This window comes from Stegodyphus dumicola, chromosome 2 (genome assembly GCF_044657685.1).
Source record: "Stegodyphus dumicola isolate Sdum_Otavi_A_Nest chromosome 2, ASM4465768v1".
In the NCBI taxonomy this organism is placed as follows: domain Eukaryota; kingdom Metazoa; phylum Arthropoda; class Arachnida; order Araneae; family Eresidae; genus Stegodyphus; species Stegodyphus dumicola.
In genome coordinates, this window is record NC_140769.1 from 30543340 (window position 1) to 30569476 (window position 26137).

The 26137-nt window shown below is 30.9% G+C and overlaps 1 protein-coding gene across 1 annotated transcript; it reads right to left on the minus strand.

Moving 5' to 3' along the window:
• Positions 1–653: 653 nt before the first annotated feature.
• LOC118194751 (neuferricin-like) lies at positions 654–24364 on the minus strand. The gene is made up of 4 exons (XM_035365952.2): positions 23753–24364; positions 22008–22148; positions 18849–19035; positions 654–4807 (listed from the first exon to the last, which is right to left on the minus strand). Exons 1-4 carry the CDS (start codon positions 24111–24113, stop codon positions 4594–4596), a joined length of 903 nt encoding a protein of 300 aa, XP_035221843.2. The 5' UTR covers positions 24114–24364; the 3' UTR covers positions 654–4593.
• Between the last annotated feature and the right edge of the window lie 1773 nt (positions 24365–26137).

Sequence of the window (26137 nt, forward strand, 5' to 3'; positions counted from 1 at the left end):
TTTCAAATATACAGTACAAAAACATTTATGAGAATTTAAACTTCATAAATTTATTCTAGATATAATGAAAACATACACCCATTCTTTAATTCTATTGGAAGGTGTAATCAAATACTGCAAGCAATTTTTTTACCAAGGAAGTATGCCGACACATTTCTTTACTTATCTGCAAATTAAATTAGCTTTCTTTTCAATTTAAAATTATACTATTTTAGACTCTAAAGAAATTTGTATGCAACTCTAAAACTTTTCAAATATGGCATTGAAATACAAAGATGAATTTCTTGAAAGCACCTAATTAAGAATTCTATTCAGATAATGACAAAATTCTGGCATGTTTATGTACCATTTATGTACATACTTTAAACGTTTGGATGATATTTGTCATGAATATAGATAACATATACAAATGATAAAACGATTATTCCAAAAATATAGTTGCACTAATTTATCACTAAACTAAATGATTAAATTCGAATTACCATTTATGTATACATTTCATATATCACAACTTAAATGGAACCAACTGACAACAGACCTTTAAATTAATAAATTTTAATTAAATACATAATGATATGCTTTGCAACATTTTTTGTTACTTTGCAGCATGTATTTGCAACTTGACATACAAAAATAGCCAATTATCCTCAAAATAAATGATAGCATAATTTTATTTGTCTCATATCTTAATCAGTAGAAAAGAACTTTTTCATTATTTTACAATATAATAGCTACATTTATCATTTAGAAGCACAATATTAGATAAAAAATACAAGAAACTCTTCATATAATTCTTCATGCATATAAATATATTGATAATGTGAAAGCATACTTTGATACTTGTTTGTTAGCAGAAGGATAGCAAATGACTTATAAGCTCAAGTCTACTCATGTTGTTGAGCCTTATAATTATATTACACAACCTTGTAATTATACAGAAAACATTGCAAAAACAAACAAGACACGTGAAATTGCACCATAATAGATTGTAAAAAATCAGTACTTTTCCGTTTCGCTGCCGCAAATCTCGCCAAGCAGACTTTGTTGGTGACAGCATACAGTACACACATAAAAAATGTTAACAAATGTTAGTTCTAATAATTTTTTATTTTGAACGCATAAATATTTTAATATGGTTTAAAATTTTGTTAAAAGCCAATAAATAAATAAATATAATAAATTTGTAAAAAGACATTAATTTAAGAATGGTTTAACATCCTGATTTGCTTTCATGGTTCAACATCCTGATTTGCCAGTTCGTATCATGTGACCCCCAAGTGATCTTATCTCATGTAAACTACGCTACGAAAATCTAATTCTCTCAGTAATTATCTACATTAATTTCAAGTTAAATCTTAAATTTTATGAAATACAAGTTTAAATGCAAGAATTATTTCAATTTGTACGAATAGCTAACTCATAAATTATGTAAAACCGCAGTGCTTTACTTCGCTAGTGCATTCTCATTAGATTTGATGAATTTAATGCTTGATTTTGCCTTTTCTATGTTTTCGCCTTCGAGTGAGTGGTGTGATTGCATCCTAATTAATTACCACGAATGGTCTTAGGGCATAAAATTTAACTAGTAAAAATTATATGTAATTGAATGCCAGTATTGAAAGAAACAATCAATCTGATAAATGGCTGCGACTTGTTTTGAAAATGAAGGGTAAAAGGTTACCAGCAAAGATATTTCATTTGGCATCAGTTGTACCATTATTGGTAACTTTATTGTTTGTGCCGGCAAAACGAAAAAGTACCTAAAAACCATATGCATGAAGTGTGCACACAATCTTAAAAATTCAAATTTAATAATTTTAAATATAAATATAATGCCAATAATTATCTTCTTAAATAAAAATAACAGTTGTTGCCAGCTCCCAAAACTAAATTTTCATTATTGAATAAAATTTAAACTCGATTGAAACGGAATTTCAATTTTAAAATCTTCAACAGTTGTTTTTATAGCATCATGTATAAAAGAAATTGTCACAATTAAAAAAAATAATAATTACATGTAAATACTTACAGAAAGCAAGAATATTGTAATCTGTACATTTGCTACAAAATTTTATCCTCGGTATTGGCTTTCATTCTGAATGCAAACAATAGTGTAAAAAGTAGAGTTAGAAATACGACCATCAATAAATGACAGTACTATTACTAGAAATACATTTTATTTATCACACTTACAGTGTAAGATTGTAATTTCCAAATTAAGGAGTTCAGATAAAATAGCTTACTAAATAACTTACTTTCATACACTGAGGATCAAGATATTTTATCATACTGAAAGTACATAAAAGGATACTACATATTATTTATTATTCTGAAAAAAATGTGCTCAAATATTTCTGAACTTTATTTGCAATGGTCAAGATTTTATTGTTTGCCTAACACGTCTCTGAGGTGTTAAAAAAAAAGAGGTGGTCCTAATTTGATTGTCAAAGTAGACAAAAGTTAGTTTACTAAATGTAAAATGTTAGTTACTTATGTTCTTATGTAGCAATAGATATTCAGTATTCTGCCACTAACAAATGCTTTCTTCTTCAAGTACCAAATTATTCATATGAAGGATCTCTAATACATTCATAGTCTTGAAAATCTGCATTATGGAGTTACAAATAGTTGGATTTCAACATTCTAAAATCAACCAAGTACAGTTTCTCAGACCCTGAAAGCAGCTGCTGACCAAATATGGCACTCTTATTTTTTATTATGTTTAAGCATGGTGCATTATTTATCAATTTATTCCATTTCAACTCTTAAAATTATTTTTCACCAGGCTAATAAACAAGTGCACATTGTTTTTGTATGTAAGGATAACTTGAAAAACATTTACAGTCATTTTAGGTCCCTCTTCATCAGGAGCAAAAATTTTCTTTGCTCCTGATGAAGAGGACCTGTACCTGTTTGCCCTTGAGAATGATTGAGTTCCTGACTAAATCTACTCCTTACACAAGGTCCTTGCTTTGCTAATATTTCATATATAGCCATTATTAAATTATACTAAAAAATGCCTATAAATTTTTGGAATAGTTTAGGTAACTGAGATGCTCATTTATAAACCAAATTAAACAATAGAATTAATTGCATACAACAGCCTGAATTAAGCTGAAAAAGATTTCTATACTCAACTTGAGACATTCATATTTAATAATACTTTGTACCTGTGTCAAGTTTCAGCTTAACAATTATAGACATAGTAGTTCTTTAAATATATCACAATAGATTTTAAAATAAAATATCAAATCAATTTAAAAGAGATGCAGAATTAAAGAAACAAAATCACTTATAGCCATTATTCAAATTTACAGAAAAATTACACAACTTTTTGACATAGTGTGAGTAGATGAGACTTTTCATTTATAAACCAAATTAAATCATTCTCATTTCTCTTTCTATAGTAAATATAATATTTATTAAAATTACTATCATTTTTAAGAAAATAACTGAAACTCTAATTTAAAAGCATTACTGCAGAATTTAGTCTTGTATTTGACATTTCAAGTAAGAATATAATTAAAAATAATCAACAGGTAAAAAGTGAATTTCTATCATATAGATTAATTGTGGTGTAGCAAGAAAATAAATAATTCTGCACAAAAACTCTGTTTTCAGCATAACTACATACATCAATTGGCATGAATATCTAAATCTATCCATATATATATCACAACATTATAATACATCTAAAATTCAAAATATATTAACAAAATCTTTAAACAAGTGCACAACATACTGATCTAGAATAAAATGGCTTTAAAATTTTCTATAAAATACTCCCTTCACAAAAGTATTAAAATGGAAAAATGTATCTCAAAATTTACTAATCTATATTCAGAACAGGAAAAAACATTTTCTTATTTACATTGCATTCACGAAAATATAATTTTTCATATGAAAATATTAAACAAGTGCTGTTATAACAGATAATTCAGCAATCTCAGCAAATTTCTATGGTAATGAAAAGTATGTAGCAAAAGAATGAAAAGTATGTAGCAAAGAATACAAAACTGATTTATAAAGCATAACAGAAAGCAGAACAGATTTTTCTCATATTTATCTAATTTCTAAAACTTCAGGATTGTGAAAACAAACTTAGCTGCCACTATATAATTCTATATAAGTTTACACTAATATTATAATTTCTTATTACAAATCCCATCTGCAATGCAAGTAAGTTATACACTGCACAAAAAATCCAGAGAAAATTCAAACTTAACTTTTAAATTTATTAAAATGAATTAGAAAAGAATTTTCTTTTTAGCCATAATTTCAAGATTACAATATTTAATACTAAAAATATCTTTACAGAAACTGAAATAAAAACTATATAACTTTTTAATAATTTTATTAATGCACTATAGTAAGTAGAAAATAATGTATTTTCATATTTTGTAGTTTCTTTCTCATTCACATTTTACTCGGGATATTTAACAAATAGAAGTCATGATTTAAAATAGAAATCATCAACATGCACTACTTTTATCAAAACAACATTTATCATGAAATAAATATTACCTCAAAGAACTGATCACAGACAACTTTTGGATTTTAATTCTAACTCCATTACAAAATGCAAGAAAATATTTATGGATGGCTTACAGAACATGATTCTGATGCTGAAGGACAACCTGGATATTCTTTTAAATCTGGATGATCTAGATCCCCACGATCAGCATGGGTTTTTGAATCAGATGAAGAAGAAGGTGGGCCATAGTTCTTTACACAAATACATCGAGGATCCTTGCCTTTTATATGAAGTTCTCTGGGAACTCCAACCCAATTTCGTTCAACACCTCCACTATAAGAAAATATATATCATTTAATATTTAGATATTCTTTTTTAGACTGCATTCTAAAAAATATCATTTTTATATGAAAATGTTAAACAAGTACTCCAGCAATATATATAATATCAATTAATATTTAGATATTTTTTAGAATGAATTCTTTGATAAAAAAATATGCCCAATATTTCTCAAAAACATTGTATATTACCCCCAGTTAATGAAAGACATAAGTACAGTACAACTTCAAATATGTGGGTCAGATTGGGATTAATACTGCCAAGGTTTTCAAAATATTGCCCTTTTTTTACAGTTTAAATATGCATTCACTAAAATGCACATTAGATTTTTTTCACTTTTTGGAATAACATTTTATTCCTACAAAGAATATGAATGGTGACAAACTCAATTTTGTATTTATGTGAAACAAAGCATAAAATCCATTTTACAACATTATTAAATGACAAAATTATTATTTGCTTTTATAAAATACAAGTATCTTCTTTTTAAAATTAAATAAAGTAATGAAATCAATTTTTATTTACACTTGGCTCTCAAATGAAAAATTCTGCTTTCACTTCTAATGCATAATTTAATAAAAAAAAAATATTTTTATTTGCATAAAAGACAATGAATAACCTAATTTTATTCAATTAAAACTAAAGTATAATACTTCTTTACTGATGCAAAGCAATAATAATAGTAATATAAAGTGTAGTAAGTTATAATCTAATCAGGCTAGATATAAATTATGGAATTAGTGGAAAAAAATAATTGTTTTTCCATTAATGCAAATTTAAGCTAATGTAATTTGCTAGTATACATACTAATGTTATAAATGTAACTAGTAAACATGCTAATATACTAGCTATGTTGCTAATATACATGCTAATTTTATTTTTTATGTTATAAAGCTATATACTGTGTGGTTAGGCTAATGCTTTATGCAAATCAATGAATCAAACAGTTGCTGTAAATAGGGTGTCAGAACCTGCTCTTTTGGCATAGTGGTAAGGCTGCCAGCTGCCTTTAGATCTGCTATCCATGGAATCCAGAATAAGGCATGGATGTTCATAAATATATAATGCTCTTATGACATGAGACATGAAGACCTTTAAAATACTGTTAAGGAGAAAGTCCTCTTGAGAAGAAGGTACTAGGAAAGAGGGGTAACAGACTATAGAAAATTCTCCATCAAAAATGGAACAGAGCTTCTCTTTTCTCACAGGTTTTTCAGATACAATTTGGTCACCATTATGGTGCACCCTGGAATGTTCAACCATTTAGAACAACTTTTCCACTTGAAATAATTTAATATCATTTCAAAGAAAATATATGTATTGATTTATATTTTATATTATTTAAATGAACAACAAAATTAATACAAATAAATTAACCATAAGCTTAATTTTACTCAATCTAGAAACAAGAACAAGAGGCCCAAGTAATCGAATTCTCCTCTATTCTATTACTCAACCCAGTTTATAGAAAGAGTTCTTCTTATAATACCAAAAGAAGATATCTCTTATTTTCTAACCAACTACAGGAAATGTGCTAATTTAATATAATATAAATATCTAAATAAAATTTTAAACAATAAGAGATAAACGAATAATCTATATCCTAATTTACAAAATAAAAATACCCTTGTACAGATTCACACTTCATTATCTGAGTAATTTCATCCAATTTTAAAATTAAAAAACTACAAATATAAAAAATTCAATCATAATACACTAAATGAGGTAGTTACATATTATTCCATTGACCCTGAAACATGGTTACCATCGAACCATGAAAGCTGACAAAGATTCTACAAAAGTTACGCCAATTATTTCTGGGGAATCCTGACCTGCACTTCCATCTGCAAGTCTTACAGCAATACATTTGGCAGTCTCTTTGCACAAGCTACCAAATAGCCACTATTATGGAAGTATTCTACCTACTTCATTAAGAAGTATTCATCTAATTTCGGCTATTTTCCTATGCTTTCCAATTTTGCTAGGGGCTCTGTTTAGAATGCTACGAGTACAAACATCCTTCAGGTGCTGTTTCAGATTATTACTGTTTCATCGACCATATCCAGCTGTTGTGTTCTCATTCAACAGATGTTAATTCTCTAATTGTAAATGAATTTTAAGTATATCACAGATACTACAATGCTCGAACTCATTTTTTTTTTCAAAGTGTTAGGACAAAATACAGCAGTAATAATTAATTTATAACCTTGTTCAGAAAAAAACAAAAGATGGCTTATTGAAAATCAATCAGGGTTACATCAAATGAGAGTGCAGATATTATGTCTTGTGAGGTCATGCTTATCCATAATTGGTGCAAAATCCCACTGCTTGGCAAAAGTTTCATGGCCGACACAATAATACACAAGTACTTAAATGATTTTTAAGAAACAAAAGCTTTTCAATGCAAGTAAACTTTAGAGGAAATGCAACACTAAGAACTAAGATGCTGTTGACTTAACATCCAGAAGGGGATGAGCCTTACTTGAAATAAATCAATATACTAATAATAATAATAAATTGTCTTGCATAAATTATAAATATGACAAGTGATGACTGGCATCAACTTAAATCTACCTTAGTACTCTAACTTAGAAATTAACAGAAGCAGTAGCTTGATCTAGTGGCTGAAAATGAATCCACAATAATAAAAGTTAGCAAAGTAATTTCATCAAGAACATCAATTCAGATTTTGTCTCTGAATTTAAAAAGAAATCAACATAACACAAAATACTCCATTAAACAAACTGAAACAGTAATGGGTTCATGAAATCACTTGTCAATTTATCATAAATAAAAGTTAGCCATGGAAACCCTTTCATCAAATAGAGTCTTCAAATCTGTGTCAAATAAAAATCAATCACCCTATAACAGAGAAGAGCAAAACTTTCGGAAAGTCAGATTATGCACCACTACTCCTGCTGCCAGAAAGTCTGGTGATGCACCACTGCAACCAGCAACATGGCCAGTTTAAAAAGTGTAGCTTAATTAAGACTTTCGTAATCACTTCGAAATCAACTCTCAGCATGTAAATACATTACTTTTCTAATAGTATGGTTATAAAACTTAAAACAACTGTATTAAATTAAATTACTTACTTGTAAATTCAATACAGATTTAAACGAGATATCACTTTTAATTTGATTCAAGAAAAGAAATCTTTTACAGCATAAACACAGAAAAAATCAGCTTTTCTTCATACCATGGGTAGTTTTGCTTCATTGCTACTTGCTGATGGAGCTACTGTCCATTGGTTAATTCTGATATAATACAGTTCTTAAATACAACTACATGAACATAATAAATCCTCACTAATTCATGTTTACTAGGATTAGAAAAACTGTCAAATTATCAAAAAGTTTGAATTATTGAAAGCATTTCAATTCAGTTTTTCCCCATATGTAAGGTGGAAACAGGCCAATTCCAATAGAAAGTCTTCCACAAAAGCATCCCTTTCCTTAGGCATATAATTCTTGTGTGCTGCACCATAATCACATAAAGCAAACCAACCAATACAGCTAATGAAAGAGAGGTAGGTGAGGACATGTTATAGCGAGCTATGATTACAAGCGAGAGCAGGAATGCAACATGATGAACAGTTGATTCAGAATGATTTAGGTTCAGTTTAATTGATTTTGAGTTTCAGTCCCAAATCTGATATTATTATTGTCCGAAGTAAAATGCAAGTGCCTGCATCATTAGCATTAAACAAGAATCATATGATATGGATGAATTTCAAAGCGATGCAGTTTAGAGTGATTTATTATAACCAGTTTACTGCTTTTTTAGGATGAAAAAAAAAAAAAGAAATAACGAAGTGAACAGGAGAGTAAAGAGATTATTGGAAATTAAAGTAGTTTGATTTTCAAATTTTTTATCTTATGTATTTTTATTTTATTTAATTTACTTCTTAACTAGTTTTTCAGTTTCTTAATAGTTTTTAAATTTCTATTTTCCAGTCTATTCTTTCTTTACATTTTAAAGTTGAATTTAAAGTTTTCACTAAAAGAAATTAAAAAATTACACAAATCTGGCATTGTGCACTAGCCAACAACAAATAAAACAAACAACTGTTGTAAATGACACACTTCAAACTAATTTCCAACTCCCGTTTGAACACTTTGCTTGCAATTTTTTATACTGCCTTTCCATAAAATTCAATCACTTAAGAAGTACAACATCACAGAATAAAATTTTACATTTTCCCATGTTTACAAAACACCATAATTTTGCCAGAAATGCAATGCTTTCTTTTCCATCAGCAGGCAAACTCCACAGACCCATTATAATTCATTACGAGGAAAATAATTATGCTCAATGCAAAAAGAAACTATTAAGTAAAATGACGATTGAATTTTAAAAGTGTAAATTTTAGTATACTTAAACAGATGTGTACACAAATAATTTTTGGCAACATGATGAGTTGCCATATAAATACACCAGCAATCAGCAACACCAGGAATCATCCAATAACTATTTTGGCAACTTATTACACCCCCTAACGAATAATTTTTACAACTTTTCAGTGGGTGGGGATAATCAGAAATGACCTGAATTATTTTAATATTCATATTAAAACAATTTTCTACCTAACAATGATAAGGAATTATCTGAACCTTTTTATTATATGTATGATGAAAGGGGTTGTGTAATTTTAGCCTTGAATAAAGGATTTTCAATAGCTCCTCCTGTTCATATTCCCATTATGATATCCTCTTGAAACAGGAACACTAGAATCAGAATGCACCACATTTCCACCCTTGACCACTATTATTCATTGTATGATTTATCAGCGAAATCAATCCTGAAATAATTTTTGGTCACATTAATATACTTTAATATTAACTGAATTTGATTATGTAGAATACTCGATTTATCATTTAATGGTGGCTGAAAACTGCTAGAAGCATAAAATACTTAAAAGTCACAGGTTTGACAAAAAAAATGCAATCACATAATAAAGATCAAATGACCAAGAATCTATTTTCTGTTGAAGTAGCTGATCTAGCAGCATAACTACAGACAGATGTTATAGTTTTGCAGTCCTTTGAAACTCAAGCCCACTTTACAAGATTTTTATGCTATTCTGAATAATGATAAATTCAAAAATTTGGTTAATGCTGCCTACCAGATGTTTTTCATGTTTGACAGCACATCCAACTTGGGTACAAATATATTTGATAATATGGCAGAAAAAGTGTTAACATTTCCCTATTTAGCACACATTTTGTGTCAAAAAAGGAATTTATACATACTGGCATTCCCATGCTATCAAGCATTTAATACACTTGCTTGTGTAAATCACAGTATGTGTAAATAATAAATCATCATAAAGATTACAATTAACAGATTAATTGCCAGATTTTTTTTAATATTTTTTCTTGTAAAATTAGGTTTTTGCATGTAAACAAATATAGACCATTAAATTTTACAGAATAGAATATATATATAACAAAATAAAATATATATATAACTTTTACTGATTTAAAAATCAAATCCAATTTGGGGATCACAGTACATTACACATAAATAATTGCATAATGTTTTTATAAGTGTCATGGAATAACACATTCATACATGTAACCTAACACCACACTTTATACATTGTTTATGGACCTTTTTTTTTTTTTTTTTTTAAATATAAATTGTGCATTTTCTTTGTTTTCCATCTAATGTGCTTTCTAAATAATGTCCTGCAGTATATTTTCTTACAACTTCTGGTATTCATTTTTGTGAGCTTGCACTGTATGATAGTCGGCCACTATTTTTTGAGTCGGAGATAAAGTAAAACTAAAATAGAACTTTAGAAATTCCCTTCTAAAATTTAATAGTAGCACTTTTTCACAAGCAATGCAGTATATTGTACGAGCATTAACTAACGCCATATCTATGGCACTGACAAAAATAAGAAAGTACCACATCTTGTCTCTAATTTTATTCTGTATTTTTGTATGTTCCAGTCAGTTTGTCAACCCCATCCATGTTTTTATTGTAAAATTTTACCATGCTTTTATTTGCACAGATGTGTGTATTTAATTATGGCAAAGCACACTAGGGCTATCTGCCTAAGAGGAGGGATGCCTTTCGTGGAGGACTTTCTAAGGGAAACTGGCTCGTATACACGTTACACATGGGGAAAACCACGAAAACACCCATGCAGCCAGCCCGTTCGCGGGATTCGAACCTCGGACCGAACTACCAGTGTTCAGCGACTTTACCGCTCGGCCGCTGGTGGGCCGCTTTTATTTGCAATGGCAATAGGGTGTGGAATTAACACTTGTTTTTTTTCTCTCTTCTAGACTATCTTTGAAAACATCCCAAAGGTTAAACTTCCAAATGATTTGAACAAATTTGTTAGCTTTAAAAACAAAGACAAATATTCTATTTAATTTATCATACCTACAATTGAGAGATCCATGATATTCTTTCTATATATTGTTATCTCTTTTTACAGGACATTTATTCATCTTATTATATCTCACTGTTCTAATGGCAGGCACATTTCTCGCTTTTAGATTTTTCATCCTTGTGAAAAAAATTATTGAAATAAAAGCAATGTTCTTTTGGCTTGTCTACGATTGCTATTTTACTTAATATAACCAACATCCCTGACCCATACATATCCTTTCCTGGATTACTAGTTAGGTGACCTTCATAGATTTCAGCAGTATTCTGTCACACCACAACATTGTTTGAAACCAATGTGAATGGGCTTGCCTCTAACAAATTGCTTCAAAATATAATAATAAATTTTTCTAATAATAAATAATAATTATCAAAAAAATCCTTCGATAAATTCCTTTTTCTTTTTGGAAATGTTCTAAAAGTGTATGGCATTATATAGGAAGTGAAACTCCTGTTTGTAATGAAACTCCTGTCACTGTTAATGCAAATAGTACAATCATGTTACATTACAATAACCATCAACCCCAAACAGGGATCATTGTATTTTACTTTTTTTATATGTATTTAAACTATAAAGTAAACAATTTGCTCAGTTTTGGTGCTATGTTATTCAGAATACACATACATATAACTTCTATAAGGAAAAATAATTTGTTCCGATATAAATTAATAGATATTCACACATATGAATATGTGAAAATCCCACATATGAAAAGTGTCATTTACAAGTAAATTTTGAAAAAACAGTCATATATACATGCATATATTTAAATCATACCAACAGGTTTAACTGCACATTAAGAGAAGACCATTTATTATGCGAACATATGACATAAACAAATAAAAAGTTGGAAATTGGGAAGAAGCAACAATAAAAACATTAATGATCCCCAAATGAGGACCAGGGAAAGGAAAAGGTTAATGAAAAAAATTTAATTCATATATAATTTATGCCAAAGATATCCGAGACTTCATCGAGATGAAAGTATAATATCCCTCTGTTCAGCAAATTTCACAAATTAACAAATCATATCATGAATTTGAAGTACCTTTACAATTATTAGGCATTATTTTTAACTGTTAAAGAAATGCATGAAGTGAGATCAACCAGAACTATATAATTCAAGTAGTAGTGCAAACTGAATTAAAGCATCTTCAACCATTCAGCACAATACTGCATTTTGAGCACAGGGCATTGCCACAAAAATAAGCTTGGATTTCCCTTATAATCCATAACTACCTTATATTTGCCAGATTTCTCATCCCCTAACCCAATATTCTTTTGTGGTGATGGCGATAAGGAGCGCGCCTTGCGCCCTCCGATAAGTGTGGCAACCCTAGAGGAGAAGTTTCTTACGAGTAGCGAGCAGAGCGAAACAGGCAGGCTGTCGGGCAGTGTGCGTGAAGTTCCTAAATAAAGCTTAATTTTTATTGTGCACTATGTCTTATTAATATTTATATTAATGCAGTAGAAACAAAAATATGTGATATGGAATTCGAGGATTGGTGGTAAAAATATAACAGGAAATCTCCATAATGGTAACCCGGACTGTGTTAAATCGTATGAACAGTTCTCAAGCACTTTCGGTTTTGACTACAAGCCATCACTCAAGATCTCCAAACCAGAAGTAATGGATTACATCGGTTTTCGTCCTCCGGATCACAGATGAGTAGTAATTATAGATCATTTTATAATTCTGTTTTCTACTTATCATTTAATTTCATTCTCTTTAGTTAAATTTTTCCTTTTATTTTGGCTTAAAAACCTTGCACAATGTCTGATGTTTATGCCGTCCAAATTCCGGTTTATAACCGATCAGACCCATCTTTATGGTTTATTATGTGTGAAAGTACCTTTGCTCTTGCCACCCCCAAACCTATCACAGAATCCATTACTAAATATAATTATGTAGTTGCTCATCTTCCTCCAGATATCGCATCAATAGTACGGGATTTACTTATGAAACCAGACCCTATTGATCCATATGCAAAGCTTAAAACTGAGTTAATAAATCGTTCAGGAGAATCTTCTCAGCAAGAAATTCGCCAATTATTATCTGGAGAAGAATTAGGTTCTCGAAAACCTTCCGATTTGCTTAGAAATATGAAACGTCGAGCAGAATCTTTAAATGTTCCTGATAACTTAATGTTAGAATTATTCCTTCAACGTTTGCCTTCGACTGTTCAGTCTATTTTGGCAGCGGTTTCCAATTTAACTGTAGATAAAGCTGCAGAAATTGCCGACAGAATTTTAGAAGTAAATCCAACCCCAGGGACTTGTGCCGTTTCTCGCACAGTCGATCAGTCTCTTGAGGATAAATTATTTAAACAAATAGAAAAATTAAACAAACGTATTGATCGCATTTCTCTTTCTCGTGGTCGCTCGCCAAATCGCGGAGATCGTAATAAGGAAAGAAGCAATTCCAAAAGGAGAGATTATTCTGTTTGCTGGTATCATAGACGTTTTGGGAAAAAGTGTAGAGATGACAAATGTACAAAACCTTGTTCATGGCAGGGAAACGAAACCAGCAAAGAATAGAGGCGACTTATTCTTTGCCTCAAGTTTCACGTCGCCTGTTCGTTCGTGACCGTAGAACAAACCTTTCATTCTTGGTCGATACCGGCTCTGACGTGTCCTTACTTCCAGCAAATAATTCTCAAAAACGGAATTCGTCCCAACAAACACTTTTCGCTGCTAATTCTTCTACTATTCATGTTTATGGTCAAAAAGCACTTTCTTTGGATTTCAAATTAAGACGACAGTTTACATGGACTTTTCTTATAGCAAATGTTAGTACAGCCATTCTTGGAGCAGATTTTCTCCATTTCTTTGAAGTGGTGCCTGATCTCAGAAACAAATGTCTCAAAGATTTAAAAACGCATTTTAAAACCGTCGGTTGCGTGAAAAATGCAAGCATTTATTCAGTAAAAACTGTATTTAGTGATACACCATATCACAAAATTTTAAAAGAATTTCCTTCAGTTACTAGATTACCAGATCCTAACCAACCTGTTAAACACAACACCGTTCATTATATCATAACTAAAGGTCCACCTGTGGTTGCAAAACCTCGTCGGTTAGCTCCAGATCGCTTAAAAATAGCAAAACAAGAATTTCAAACTATGATGCAATTGGGGCATTTGAGACCTTCGAGCAGCAATTATGCATCCCCACTTCACATGGTTCCAAAAAAGGGAAGTCTGGAATGGAGACCTGTAGGAGATTATCGAGCATTGAACGCTCAAACAATAAAAGACAAATACCCTATTCCATGTTTAGCCGATTTTACTGCTGCATTGCACGGTACTAAAATTTTTAGTCATGTCGACCTGATTAAGGCATACCATCAAATACCAATTAACCCAGCCGACATCCACAAAACCGCCATATGCACACCATTCGGTTTATTCGAAAGTACCCGTATGCAATTCGGCTTATGCAATGCATCTGCGACTTTTCAACGTTTTATAGATGAAGTCACGCAGGATTTAGAAGGTGTTTACGCTTTCGTCGATGACTTGCTCATAGCCTCTAAAGATTCTGAGGAGCATTGCAGGCATTTGAAAGCTTTATTTTCCAAACTTCAGGAATATGGACTTTGCATAAATGTTTCAAAATGCACCTTTGGTCAAACATCTATTGATTTCTTAGGTTTTCACCTTAGTGAAAACGGAATTGAACCTCTTCCTGACAAAGTCAAATGTATTTTAGATTTTCCTCAACCTACCACTCTCACTCAGCTTCGCCGATTTTTAGGCATGTTTAACTTTTATAGATGTTTCATACCTAAAGCAGCACATATTCTTTCTCCTTTAATAAAATTGTTAGAAGGCTATATTAATAAAAAGAAATCTCGTTCTCGTGTTCAGGATTCATCCCCACAATTAAATTGGAACGAGAATGCTGAACAAGCCTTTATTGCTGCCAAAAATGCCATTGCTCAGGCTACCCTTTTGAGACACCCTATTCCCGGAGCCCAGCTAAGCATCTGGGTAGATGCCTCAGACGTCGCAATCGGCGGCACACTTATGCAGTTGTCTCAACAAACATGGGAACCTATAGAATTTTTCTCTATGAAACTCAGTAAAAGTCAACAGAAATGGTCCGCGTACGATAGGGAATTATTTTCTATTTATTCTGCAATTAAGAAATTCCGACACATGTTAGAGGGCAGAAATTTTATAATTTATACAGATCAAAAACCGTTAATATACGCTTTTAAACAGAACCCTCATAAATGTTCACCTCGACAATTGCGCCATTTAGATTTTATTTCTCAGTACTCTACTGATATTAGGCATGTGCAAGGTTCAAAAAACGTCGTTGCTGACGCTCTTTCAAGAATCGAAATTGATTCCATAACAAAATCTCCATTTTTGGATTTTAAAAAATTTTCGGAAGCTCAACGGCATGATCCGGAGGTACAAGACCTTCTCAAAAACAACACATCATCTTTGAAACTGGAATTTAAACCGTGCCAATATTCTGATGGTAATATTCTTTGTGACATATCAACAGACATTCCTCGTCCATTTGTTCCGAATTCCTTTCGCAGACTCATCTTTAATCATCTGCATAATCTGTCACATCCAGGAATTGCAGCTACTACGAAGCTTATTTGTTCTCGATATGTATGGCCCGATATGAAACGTCATATCAAAAATTGGGTGAAATCCTGTGAATCTTGCCATAAATCGAAAATTACTAGGCATACTAAAGCACCACTGGGCACATTCTCTCTTCCTGATGCACGTTTTTCAGAAATCCATATGGATATCGTTGGACCGTTACCTCCATCAGAAGGCAACGTGTACCTTTTGACTCTAATAGATAGATTCTCCAGATGGCCTGAAGCCATTCCCATCCCGGATATGAAAACGGAAACCATTTGCAGAGCCATCTTCAACTGTTGGATATCTCGTTTTGGCTGCCCATCGATCATAACAACAGACCAAGGTTCTCAAATGAGATCCGCACTTTTTGCAGAATTCACGCGCATTTTGGGTACGAACAGAATCACAACAACAGCCTATCATCCAATGTCCAACGGCATTGTTGAACGATTTCATCGACATTTAAAATCTTCTCTCAAGGCTCACGAGACCAATAACTGGACTTAAACACTACCAGTTGTTATGCTTGGTATTCGGACAGCCGTAAAGGAAGATCTACAGTCATCTTGTGCTGAACTGGTGTACGGCACAACTCTCAAGCTGCCTAGTGATATGATAACGTCATCTAAGATATCTCCGTATGACACACAATTTATCACGAATCTTCGGCATAGAATGCAACAGTTGAATCCAATAGCAACATCTGCACATTGCCAAGAAAAATGTTACGTAAGTGCTACCTTAAAGTCGTGTACGCATGTATACTTACGTGTCGATCGAGTAAAGCCACCTCTGTGCCAACCATATACAGGTCCGCATAAAGTTCTTTCTAGAACGGACAAAACTTTCACAATTGATATTAACGGTCTGAAATCTACTGTGTCTATAGACCGTGTGAAACCAGCCTATTTGCTTTCGGACTCTAATTTGCCTGAACTAAAAACAAATAAAGACTTAAAGACAGTTCAGCAGAATAAATCTGCAAACGAACTCTCTAAGACACAAACTGTCACCAGATCGGGAAGACATGTTCACTTCCCTAAGAAACTTGCTTCTTACATAACAATTTAAAACACTTTTTTAAAATTCATATCTTAACATATTTCTTGTTATTTCATATTTATTATATGTGTCAATACCTTGTTATATATTGAATTGCATTTTGATCTTTTCTAATTTTATATTCTAATTTTGTAATCATGTAAAAATACCCGACAGCACGGATCCTCTAAGATAATTTCATAACCTATGTCGTTCCTTTGAATAGTCATTAAAGGAACTGGGGGGAAACTCTGTGGTGATGGCGATAAGGAGCGCGCCTTGCGCCCTCCGATAAGTGTGGCAACCCTAGAGGAGAAGTTTCTTACGAGTAGCGAGCAGAGCGAAACAGGCAGGCTGTCGGGCAGTGTGCGCGAAGTTCCTAAATAAAGCTTAATTTTTATTGTGCACTATGTCTTATTAATATTTATATTAATGCAGTAGAAACAAAAATATGTGATATGGAATTCGAGGATTGGTGGTAAAAACATAACCGGAAATCACCATACTTTCTTATCAACTGCAGCATTTTTCGCAAGCATTTTGAACCAATAAGTATTATTTTATGTTTGGGAATTAACATCTTTGCTCTCTATGTGCTATCTGTGATATACATCAGTTTCCCTTCATAAAGGAAGACTGATGTATATCATACATAATGCAAATATCAAATGTGATACAGAAATGAAATAGCACAGACATCCAATGCTATCGTATTTGATAGACTAAAACAAAATTTTGTGCTTGAAATTTTAAAAGCTAATTAAATGATGTCACAATGCCATGAAACTTGGCAGAATATGTTGAGTGTAAATTTGTGTGGGCTCTCACATGCTCTCAACATTCTGTTTTATTCTATAAATGTGAAATGCATTATATTGTTCTATATATTGTGAGATATCTAAGAAATTTATTATGCTGTTGAGTCTTTTTGGTAGATAGGTGGCGCTCTTGATGCACGCCGATGAAAAATATATCACTTGACGCTTGAACATGAAGAATGACGCATGTCATATTTATTTGATGCTTGATTATGTTTCATGGCCGCTATAGGCGGAAGTAATATAAGTAATATAAGTTTATCGTTAATAAATGTTATTTCTATGTTCTGTGAACTCTTGAAATTTTGATTTGAAATTCTAATGCTCTCCCAACCTTGACTCCTGAAACGAAATGATCTTTGAATTTATGACTCATGAAGAGAGACACCACATATGCAATAAATAAGATTTTAATTTTTAAACCTAATTATGTCAGTATTATATAACACACATTCCTCTTTTCAACTTGTAAATGTTCTACTTCATTAACAAACAAAAATAATTAAAATTGAATAAGTTAGTATAACCATTATTAGCAATATAATATTTTATTTTAAATGTATAAATCAGGTCTTTTTGTAAATATATAAAAAAAAATTAAACAAGAAATTTCCAAATTCAGATTTTTTGATATGAAGCAAGTTTTTTTAGTAATTTTTTCACACTTTAAGCTTAACAGCAAAATGCACTTCAGCACACACTCCACTACTTTGAGATAGTCTTGATTTTATTTTCATTGGTTCTATTTTAGATACCAAGGTAATGTCTGTTGTCAAATAACGTTCTTTTAACTTAGATATTTCAATGATTAAGAAAATCATTCTTTATATATATAACTAGAGATAAAATAAAATTTAACATAATAGCAACAACACTTTAAAAAATTATATTTTTTATTAATTTTACCTACTTTCCTATGCTTGTAATTAATTAATCAATATTCAACTTTATGCAACTTGTATACATTCATAAGCTGTTAATCTTTAACACTAGAATTACCATCACATTACATAGGATTTTATATTATCTGAAATATAACACTTTGATGGATTCTCAATAAATCAATATTTTTTATTTTTTAACTTAATTTTCACACTTTCAAATACATAAATTCTAAAATATACTTCACAGAATAACAGACTAAAAAATATGCACCAAACCTTTTTTTAGTGCACCACACTCTGCTCCCTTTTTCTTTACTCCATTCTGAATTGCAGGGAGGAAACATTTCTTTGTCTTTATCTTCTAACCACTTATTTTTCTGATGCTTAGCTACCTTTTCTCTCACTATCAGCAATTCCTTTGTTGGATTTCCATTTTGATCATAATACCTCCCTATCAATTTACCTAAAAAATAATAAATTTTAAGAACAAATACATTGATACACTTACTTGCATGAAGAAATCACCTATACAGAAAATCAATATAAAATATCTAGTTGTAATGAAAGTTTTCCACTAAAAAACGTTCTTAATAAAGTTAGAAAAAAAAAAAAAAAAACATGAAAGCAGTACCTTTAGTGTGAGTAGTAACCACCACCCAAAATCTATGATTTTCTATAATACGCCAAACACAAAATTCCATTTTGAAAGTGAAAGCCCCCTTTGGGGCTTAAAAAACTCGTTAAAAATGTTCACAAAGTTTTACATTATTTCACAAAAACTACCTTACAAAGCTGTTATATAATAAATGTTTAATAATGTAATTTAGCAAAATGTTCAACTGGAATTAAATTTGGTAAATGTTTTTCAGCAACTTTTCCCACATAAAATCAATTATAATTTATTACATTTCAATTAATTAAAACTAACATGTAAATTAATGTTATGTGATTAAACCAAATGCGGTAATCCAGTGGACAGGTAATTTAATACATTAATTTTCTTTTTAAAACTAAATTTCATCATTCTCCTTTTTCTTGAGCAATAGCAAAATATATAAAAACAAGCAAAATGTTACAAAAAAAAATGGAAAAGAAATTAAATTTATTCATTAATAATATAAGAACAGGAAATAATACATGAATAGCCATTTTTATAAAATCCTTCTTACGGATTGAATGTAATCAATTTTAGATGAATTGTAATCAATTTTAGCATATCCTCCTCCTGAAAACAACATGTCGGAGTTGATTAGATTTCTCTTCTTTCATGTTCTTTATATTGTTTATTTTTTGGTTTTTCTTCTATTGGTTGAGTTTAATTTTTCTCTTTACATTTTCAGAATTTTAATTCTACATTTACATGTTTTTTTTTAATTTATTTATTACTTGAATTTCAATTTTTGGTGTTTGTGATAAAGTGGTTCTAAATTTCTGTCTGTATATATACTCATACCCACACCTTAATTAGTCTTTATTTTCACATTCGTTGGTCATAGTCATATACCTCCAAATATATTATTTAAAAAAAAATACTCCAAAATAATTTATTAGCAATTAAATTACTCCAAAAAAATTATCTTTGACAAATAACAAAATCTAACTTTTAGCGTGGTCTCCCAGTTCCTAAACTTATATTTTGGATAGTTTTATGCTAGTTATGAAAAAATTAAATTAACATAAGTTTGACTCCTCTTTGACAAAAACTGGCAAGATATTTAATTTTAAAATTTGCAATTTTTGATGTCATTTTCAACTTTCCTTGACTGATCAGTTAATTAAGTTAGAATAATTCAAGGAAATAAGTTAAGTGCAGCAAAAAATGTGTATAATTTTTACAAGGAAGTCAAGTGGTGCCCACGTCATATTTACATATGTATCAGATTTATATTTGTATACAATAACACCTAAAAAACTTTTCAAGGACTGATTACTTTTGCATATATTATTCATACAAGAACATTTAGAGTAATATTAAAGAAAATTTTTTCATTATGTATGCTAAAAAATATATTTAATTTAGTATTTAGTTCAGGAAACAATAAACCATACTTTTTTTTAACAGTTACTCAAATTTTAATTACAAACGAACCAAAAATGTTTTCTAATCATACAATTTTTCTATAAACAATGACAAAAAATTTAAGGATAAATAAATTATCATATATATTAGTTCGGATTTTTATATATATATTTTTGCTTTGATGTTATAGCACACCTTAGTAAAATTCTACTTCTTGTTATTTTGTCTTTTTGATGGGAGAAAAGGAAGGTGAAGAAGAAAGAAAGAAAAACACCACTTTCTATCTAATCATTCTTCCGCATAAGTAGTTTGGATTAACATAATATTTTAGGCTATTTCTTTAAACCTGGTGATATCTAATCTAGGGATCTCATTTTCTTTTTTTGTTTAATCTTAATTCCCTTTTCTGTTTAATCTTACAATTGAAAATAATTAGAAGTTCAGTTTAGCATTCATATAGGAGTTTTATTTTCCCATTGTTTACAGATTTATTTGATGTTATATGTAAGCTTAAATAGCTTCTGAACAAGATTTTTACATTATTCCTCACCAGTCTTTAGAACTACTTGTATATTATTAAGATATAGAATAAATTTGTATAACTTGAAAAAGAACTGAGATCACATAATTTGTACTCTGTGAATAATTAAAAATATGAAATTTGAAAAATATGGTATAATCTTAGTAAATGCATTAAAAAACACTTTCTTGATAATTATTTCAACAAATGTTTGTTCACAGCATATCATGCATTTCAATATGAAATGCACAGGTCTTAAGTACATGAAAATAAAAGATTTATCTTTACTTTTTTCTGTATAATTACCATGTTTACACTTAATGCATATATACCATATCAGGAAATGACTGTAGCAACAAATTTTGTATAAAGCGGAAATTCTGTGTGATGAGAATGAATGCATTCGAGAATGTCTAATTCAACCGCACTGTGACTTACAAACATTCTTAAAGGCATACTTCCTGAACAAAAAAAAACAAAAAAAATCATTAGAGAAATATGTACACACTTATTCTTTTAGATTTCACACTTGAATATTCAGACTGTTAGAATAATTCAAAAATGCACATAATTTATTCAGAATTTGAACCAGTTGTTGCTCAAAAACAAAATTTTTCCTTTCTAGTTGATGTTGATGATTTAACAATCATTTGTAATAATATTATAAGATTCTAAATCAAGGTAATATCAGGTTTATATTTCTGTTCAATTTTCAGCTAATTAGAATACTTTGTGGTGATCAATATGGAAAATGTTTAAAAAAAAAACAGATATTAATTTATTACTCAAAATCTTATGATAAAAAAGTTACAGTGCTAAAATTATATAGGATTATGGAGATCTATAATCATTGATAATGTCACCAAATGAAAGAGATAAAAATTTGCACACTCACCAACAGGTTTATATTCTTCTCTATAAAATGATAGCCAATCTTCTATTCCAACAAGCGAAGCACCATCTAGACCACTAACATCATCAGTCAAGCCATTTTCAGTAAAATCTCCAGTGATGTAAGCACGACTAGCATCACGACCTATTGCATTTAACAAGTATTATTATAACCTATTACATTTAACAAGTATTATCAAGACCTATTGCATTTAACAAGTAACAAAACTGTTATTTCTTGATACATTTAATTGTTAGTAATTCGCAAATTTTTTAGTGAATTTCGGAAAAAAAAATAAAAATGTCAATTAACTTTCAGTTACGACAGAAAACGTTAAAAATAGGAAGAAAAATCATCATTAATACCCCATAAAAATTAGCATACATTTCATGAACATTCATTTATTTCTAAAACTATTTTTTGTTTCATTATTTTAAATCAATTCTCCTTCTTCAAAAATTGCTGCTCTAATTATGCATATTAAGCTTACTTCTTTTAATCAATCAAAAATTAATATTAACTATAAATATAACACTTCAGCAATCATCTCAATTTAAAAAAAAAAAAAAATTCTGGGAAGTCATTATATTTGAGAAACGGTTTTTCAGCTGGTGCAGAATTCTTGACATAAAATGTTCTTACTGTTTAAATAACTCATGACAAAGGACAACTTACATGTGAAATTATAAGTTCAAAAATGGCTGAAAAAGAGTTGAATTTAAGCATCATATAACTACAGCAAAATCAACAGAAATGTTTGTTTAGTATATCTGTTAAACATAACAATAGTTTATAAATTAATAAACATAAGTAAAATTTATTTATTATATGATTTACCTTCTATTTACATGTGCCTTAGAGGCTACTAAAAGTTCTAAATTTTCATTTTCCTCTATTATTTAAAATGCATTACCAAATATATATATATATCTGTGTATGTGTGTGTGTGTGTGTAGTGAAGAGGAATAGCATTCTATCATGTGGTGAGAAGATAGAGTAATGGAATCACCACTGATTTTAATCATACAGAGAATTACTATGGATAATAGTTTAACATAACCCCCCCCCAAAAAAAAAAACCACTCAAATTATCAAAATTATATAATGCTACTATGTGCACTTTTTATAAAATAAATAAATTAATATTTGATATTATAATTAATGCAAATTTATGACATTACATAAATACGAATAATTAAGACACAATAACACGCCGAATAAATACTAATTCAGAAATCAAACAACAAAAATCAGCGTTATATTTACAAAGTTTCCACAGGACTAGTTTCGATGGTTTTACCGAACCACCATCTTCAGCTGCAAAACCGCAAATGAACAAGATAGGAACTTTGATGAACTTTGATAGATGTGAACTTTGTAAATATAACGCTGATTTTTGCTGTTTGATTTCTGAATTAATAAATACGAATATTTAAAAAAATTCAGTGGCCCCACACCAGAAATAACTTCAATATATAATATTACCAAGAACAATATCTACCTAAATAGTCAAAAAATAATGTGATAACTTTACAACTATCTCTCAGCTGACAATTTAACGAAATCAGTAAAGTGAAACTAATCTAAGGTTAGATGACTAAATATAAGCAGCATGCAGTTTAGTTATGATACAAAAATAACAAAGATTTACGTTGGTTGAGGGTATGGTGTGAATAATAGACAACTTTTGCTCTTATAGCTTCATCAAAAAAAGGCAAAATTTTCTCCAGATTAAGATTTATACAAACCAGTAAAAAATGCGTATCCTCCCCCTGGTCTATAATGTTGAGCTCCTTTTTCCACGTCAAATACTTCACCTAATATAGCAAGATATAAGCCATCACTATCCGGTCCTCCATCATATGTTTTCAGTTCCTCGACTGTGAAGAGTTTAGCATTATCATCACCGTCTGAACTTTTGCTCTCCTTAGGTTGACCACTTTTTTCGGTTAAACCTATCCAAGACCATGCATTTATTAAATAACGTTTAGGTATTCCGATATTGCTAAGAACACTGCTAAATGATCGAGATGAATCAGGTGAAAAATACACGGCAGATACTAATAGGCAAAGTCCGATAGCTATTGTTGTTATAGCACTTGACCCCATCGCCGGAATTCCTTTCTGACATACAGCATCAACAAACACCGTCTGCTTCCCGTTTCAAGAGTGCCTATGCTAACAACTTACAAGTTAAATTTAGGTCGTCATATTGGTCTGTAAAATAATCCCTACGTAACGTTTAAAGATCCCTATTTCCCGCTTCAAGTTAGAAAATACCTTTTCATCCGAGGTCACAGAACGGTGCGTAACAGTATAGCCCTATGGGTGAAAGCCGAAATAAATCATGTAATAGCTGTGCCGAAGCAATACATCATGTAATGTGTGTGCCACTGATTACCGCAACTGAGCAACCGATACAAAAGTAAGATATTTATCAGTTTTCATAACTTTTCTTATTTATAATAACCGCCAGGTGACAAACACCGTAACCTTTCAATACGAGGTAACCGTGCGCAGAGCATTGTGAGCCTTGCGTAATAGTAATCATCGCCATTTTTCCTCAGTTTGCAAACACGCGTATTTTGCATTATTTCTGCTATGTAAAGTAATGCATTTCAGTGAAGCTATAAATGTCGATCCACATGGAAACAAAACCTCAACAGGGGGATAAAAAAGGGGAGAAGAAAGATGATTAAGTCAGTTGAGAAACATTTATTGAAGCTTAATTGCTCTGAAAATCGACGTAAGTCAAACCCATGTCTCGCAAGAAAATGATTCCATTCTTCTAAGAAACGTTACTCAAACCCAAACTTTATAAATGAATATAACAGATCATATATAATGTAGAGATATAATCTAAAAATTTCCATATATTTTATTTAAAAAAGCGCAGGCTTGGAAAGAGAAACAGGTAGACGTAACTGGTACCTGGGGCGGGGGGCTCGGATTGCCAAATACGGAAAGAAAACTTGAGACATATTTATTTGAGACTTGGAATTTAAAAAAAAAAAAAAAAAAAAAAAAAAAAAGTAGCTTATATTTATACGGCACAACACACAAGGGCTATCTGCCTAAAGGGAGGGATGCCTTCTTGGAGGACTTTCTAAGGGAAATTCGCTTGTATTTACGTTACTCATAATGAAAAGCATAAAAAATTAACCATGCATCTAGCTTGTTCGACGGGGTATTCAGTATTCCTCTGACTTACCACTCGGCCATTGGAATTTGAAAAAGAAGCAAGAGAGTCTGTTAGTCGCACTGTTGCGCGACTTTTATTCAAGTCTGTTACCATTTGGTAAACTGCAAGACATTTATCCTTCAAATTTAATGTCTACTATTACACAGATGGTATTTTATTCTTGAGTGTCAAGATGTAGAAACATTTTTTACTCGACTTCTGATAAGGAACGGTGGGGGGAGAAAGAGTAGGGTGAGAGGAGTGTGGGAGGCGGAAAAAAGAGAGTGAGGTCCGCACTAGCGGCGGCGAAAAAAGGTGGGGTAGCAAGTTCAGTGCCGTTATAACATGTAGCTGCGGGTGGTAAACCGCAGAGTCAGTTTAACGTGAATGAGTCAATTAAGGTTGTGATTCTTATGTGGGAAGGATGTCACATGGGTAACGATGTTTTTCTCTGGGATGCGGGGAGTGTCTGAGAGTGCTAATAAGGCTATTACTGTGGATTTGTACAAAATAAAAGAAGTTGACCGCTAATCGTTTAATATGCTCTTGAATAAGTTCGATTCGAAGGTCTCTGTGAATATAGATGTTTGGAATATACCAAGGAGCATTGATAATTTCTCATAGAATTTTATTTTGTAGAATTTGTAATTGTTTAATATTGGTTTTAGCTGCATGTCCCCAGATCGGTGCTGCATAAAGGATCGCTGGGCGCAGTATGGAGCGATATAGAATTAATTTGTTTGTAGTAGATAAGTTGCTTTTTCTACCAAGAAGAGGTCGCATAGTAGCTGTGGTGATTTTAAATTTTTGTACTACGGACCGGAAGTGGGTTCTGAAGGTAAGTTTTTGGTCAAGGGTGACTCCAAGGTGTTTGGTTTCATTAATCCAGTCTATTTCTTCGTCAAATATTTCAGGGAGTATTTCATGTTTCCTTTAAGGAAAATTATTGCCT

Excerpts from the sequence above, each read along its gene's own strand:
- LOC118194751 (XM_035365952.2), bottom strand. The coding sequence starts at position 24,113 with ATGGGGTCAAGTGCTATAACAACAATAGCTATCGGACTTTGCCTATTA. Across the intron at positions 19,036-22,007 it reads AGAAGAATATAAACCTGTTG|GTAAATTGATAGGGAGGTAT; the intron begins GTGAGTGTGCAA and ends ATTATTTTTTAG. Across the intron at positions 4,808-18,848 it reads GTGTGGTGCACTAAAAAAAG|TGGAGGTGTTGAACGAAATT; the intron begins GTTTGGTGCATA and ends ATTTTCTTATAG.